The following is a 4,479-nucleotide window of genomic DNA, read 5'->3' as shown; positions in this document are numbered from 1 at the left end:
ATAGGTTATGATTTTTAGAGACAATACTTATACACGAACCAGACCCGGGTATTATCAATACCCGATTTTGTAATACCCGGTCATACCCGAAACCGGGTATTTGAAAAACCCGATTTGTGCACCTCTAAGATGCATTAAGCCTGGTATGTGACATGATTTGACATTGGATATGAGCTTGCCTAAACTCGACCTACAACACACTGTTACAATTACAATGAGCTCATTAAATCACATTAGAAATTTAGATACGTCTAAAGCATATGAAAGTAAAAAATAACAAAAAAAGTCAACTCTTCTTCCATAAAAACTATGGGGATACAAAATTTATTCATTATCATCGCCATGGATGAAGATGACACGACGAAGTTAAATCTCAAATTCAATTCGTACGGTTTCGATGTCACGAATGAATTAACTCATCGGTTGAAGTCAGTATCAACCACAAATCCAACTTCGAAAGATAAACCCTAAAATTGTTCTTCAAATTGGGGATGGATGAATTTGTATGTATCTTTCTATCTCTAAGTTATATCATATTCTTAATGCTATTGTTATTTCTGATTATTGAACACTTGTATATAGTAATCATAGTGGTATACATTTCATCTTCATTTTTGTAGCACACCTCTTCATGTTTTCCATGTGTTTAGATACTGTTGCCAGTTTTATTGTTAGGTACCGGCTTTCGTTGATTAACTTATCCTACTCCTAGATCAACACCACTATATACACACCTTGATAGGTCTGGCCTCTAAATAAACACGAACGAGGGCTTGTTCGTGCGCATTCATTTAACACAAACACGAACACGGACATTTAATCGAACACATTTTTTGTCCGTGTTCCTTCATTAAAAAAATGGGCATGTTCATGTACGTTCGTTTAAAACCTAAACGAACAGTTCACGGACGTAAACAAACACAAATGAACATAAACGAGCATAAATGAACGCATACGAAAAAGTCAAGTGCATCACAAATTATCCAAAAATACTTCTAAATTAGTTGTTCAAATTTACATGATTTTTTCAAAATGTACTTCTTGATTAGTGGTTTAAATGAGCACGTAGTGTGTTTATATTTACATAAGTATAACTACTTATGTATTTATTAAATATTAAACGAATATAGAGGAACGTAAATAAACTGACATAAATGAATGAACGTAAATGAACGAGCAAAACGTGTGTTCATGTTCGTTTAGTTAAGTGAACAAATAAAAATGTTCATGTTCGTTCGTTTGTTTAACTAAATATACAAACATGAACGAATTTCCCGCTGAACAGTTCATTTACGCTCGATTCGTTTACAGGCCTACACCTTGATACCACTCTACAATGCACCAGGACCTTTGGTTTTTATGTTTTGTTAATTCGGTTATTTATACACATATAACCTTAAACGGACTATGATTCCGTTTATAAAAAAAATCATAACCGAGTCATAGGTTTCTCACTTATTTGGGTTTTCTACCCGTATCAGTTTATTCATGATATCATACAGTTAATGCTAATTAATATCTCCAAATTCTATATAAGACCTACCCCAATTGCCTTCGGGTCATCAACTCCTACTTCCGAAACCCTAAAATCACAGTTGTCAGACTCCGTCGCATCACCGTCACATACAATGGCAGCTGGTGACCGATCCTTGATTGTTCTCCCAAGAGACAATCTGGAAGGTATTCTTACCGAATTGCCATTGCCATCTCTTCTTGCTTGCTGCGCCGCGTCCAAATCACTGTTGAAGCTCATAAAAGAGGATTCCGAATTTGCACGCTTACATCTTGCAAAATCAGAACCCCAGCTTATGATTCAGTCTTCGTGTATTCGCTTGATTGATTTGGATACGGATGCTGCTTCGTGGGTTGATGTTAAGCCCAATTTCAACACCCCTTCAGATGGCTTTCAAATAATACATTCTTGTAACGGGCTAGTTCTTTTGGAGCATATTGGTGAGCTTGATAATGTTCACCGTTGTATGATATACAATCCTGTTACAGGGGAATTCTCATTGCTCCCTGAACTTGTAGCTCGTTACAGAACTATTTCCGGTTTCTTTTACTGCCCGCAAACAAATCAGTTTGAAGTTCTAAGCACGTTTTACCGGGAGATACCCCTTTCAGATTCAGATTCTGAAATGGAGTTGTATCAATCTTCAGGTTCTGATACTGATATGGAACCTTATCCTGTTTCAGATCATGATACGAATTCAGAGGGTTCAGATCTTGATATCGGGTCAGAGGATCAAGAACTTTATTCAGATTCTGAGTCGGATTATGTGTATTCAGAAAGTGATGCAGTGGGAGAGATCTATATAAAGGGTGCTCCCTCATGGGAGTCCCTTGGCATTTTACCCTTCTCTCCCCTTACTATTTCCAGTAAATGCCACTTGGAAAAAGCTGTTCATTGGATTTGCTCGGACAAGGCTGTCCCAAATCTCATAGTACTCTATAACTTCGAGACCCATGAATTTGATGAAATTTCAGGCCCGGCCCATCTGGTGAAAAATGATGCACTTGCATATACTGATCTAGTTATGGTTGTTATTGGTAACCGTCTTTCAATCATTGATCGCTTTACATGCTGGTTAAAGTTTAGTGTTTGGGTAATGAAGGAATATGGAGTGAAAGATTCATGGAGCAGAGAATTTGTGGTGGACACCACCGGTTGGCTTGTACACGCTCGCCGCTGTCTTATCCCATCATATGCAGAAACAATGGGGAAATAGTAATGGTGAGTGATGATGGTTTTATATTGTTATATGATATGAATGAGAAGAAGGGTAGAGTTGTAATTCATCCGCCACTTGAACTTGAATGGAGGTTGTTGATGCATACTCCTAGCTTTATTTCATTGACAGATGTTGTGAATGGTACCAAGTTGGAAGTAGTAAAGGTTGCACCAAGGTATGAATATCTTTTTTGCTTTATTTAATTTTGTGCGGGTCGGGTTGGGTGATGGGTCAAATAGGTTGGGTTAAAATGGATTTCGAGCAAAACAACTAGTTTGAGTCAAAATGTAGCCTTTTTAAAAAACTATCAGTTTGATGGTGGATGTGTCGGCGATGAGCAGGTTGTGATTATAAACAATGGTCGTGGGCGGTGCTAACCCGTTTGAATTTCTTTTAATTAACACTCTTTATAAGAGTGGCTCATTTTGACCTGTTGTTTGATTTGAGTTAACCTAAATGAACTCACTTGCGTATCTTTTTGTCAAAATGAACCCATTTTTTGTAGAACGGTTCATAATTATTATCCCTAATTGTTGTTTTATTTTATAAAAAGTATATTCTTTATTATCATACAGGCTTGCTGATCCTGGGTTGATCCCGAATAACTATCTGGAGTTATCTGCCACTTTCTCAGACGAGGCTGAGACTGCAAGTTCACCGTGGGATGTTAACCTAACGTTGCCAGCTGATCTGACTAGTTTCATAGCGGCTTGATCATGTGGTCGAGTAGTTCAGTCCTAGTAGTTTAGTTTTGTACCAACATTGTGTAACCTTATATGTTGTGGTACTAATCTAGTTTTAAAATGTTTGATTCCTGTGCTAGTTTTCCGTTAATTAGTAGTAGCTTGGTTTGCTAGTTTACATTTTGTTTTGTGTTGTTATTTGTTAGTGTTTTCGTTGATATACTTGGTATTCGGTTTAGTTGGGTCGCATGTATTTGTTGTTAATTGGTTTTCTTATAGTTAGATATATTAATGGTCTGGTTTTGTCTGTTTCATATACGTACGTTCATGGATGTTTTGTATTGGTTTTAAATTCATCAAATGTTGGTATGGATACATGGAAGAGGCTAAAACTTTGAGTATCTTCTGAACCATTTCGACCCGATGAGGATTTGTTTCTTAAACATTTTTGATAGAGTTGATAATCACTGTTCTTGAATTGTGAACCGTGAATTGTGTAACTGTGTTCATAGTTTTCTTCACCTTCAATTTTTTATGATATTTTTTGATATTTTTAAGTTTTGAAATGTGAACTATGGATCAAGTATTTTGTCACGCGAAAGCGTACTGGGCTGAAGGAAACATGATTCGGTAAAGTTCTAGCAAAACCCGAATTGCGGCATAGCCCATCAGATTCAGAGATGCTTAACAATTTCTTTTCAAGGAGTCGTATCTAACTGTATTTCTAATTATTACACATTTTTTTTAATAACAGGACGTGAACCTTCCTTGGCTAATGAAAATGTAACTTTGTATCAAATACTTTGGTATCACTAGGCTAAAAGCCCTTTAATATATAAACATTCTAACAATTAGTTTCTTGAAAATATGATATAACACGAATATTGTTAATGTAATGCCGTGCATGATAAGACTATGCAACAAAATACGATATAACATATGTAATGCAATAAAATATGATATGATATAACGTAATGTAATGTCAGTGGCGGACTCAAATTTTTTATTATTATGGGAATCAGAAGTTTTGGGTGATTGGTTATCTACTGGCATATATTAAACTT

At 36.1% G+C, this 4,479-nt stretch overlaps 1 protein-coding gene across 2 annotated transcripts; it reads left to right on the top strand.

Annotated features, from left to right (window-relative positions):
- Positions 1-559: 559 nt before the first annotated feature.
- On the top strand, positions 560-4,182 carry LOC143615691 (F-box protein At3g07870-like). Of its 2 annotated transcripts, none has more exons than XM_077088757.1 (2): positions 560-2,907; positions 3,308-4,182. In XM_077088757.1, the coding sequence occupies exon 1, from the start codon at positions 1,506-1,508 to the stop codon at positions 2,727-2,729; it is 1,224 nt and encodes a 407-aa protein (XP_076944872.1). In that variant the 5' UTR covers positions 560-1,505; the 3' UTR covers positions 2,730-2,907; positions 3,308-4,182. The 2 variants fall into 2 exon arrangements, with proteins under 2 accessions (XP_076944872.1, XP_076944874.1); XM_077088759.1 differs by having other exon boundaries at positions 560-3,641; positions 3,699-4,182.
- Positions 4,183-4,479: the final 297 nt, after the last annotated feature.

This window comes from Bidens hawaiensis, unplaced genomic scaffold (genome assembly GCF_021521415.1).
Source record: "Bidens hawaiensis isolate Kalapana, Puna unplaced genomic scaffold, B.hawaiensis_p1.1 tig00043845_1, whole genome shotgun sequence".
In the NCBI taxonomy this organism is placed as follows: Eukaryota; Viridiplantae; Streptophyta; class Magnoliopsida; order Asterales; family Asteraceae; genus Bidens; species Bidens hawaiensis.
This window is presented reverse-complemented; position numbering and strand designations above follow the sequence as displayed.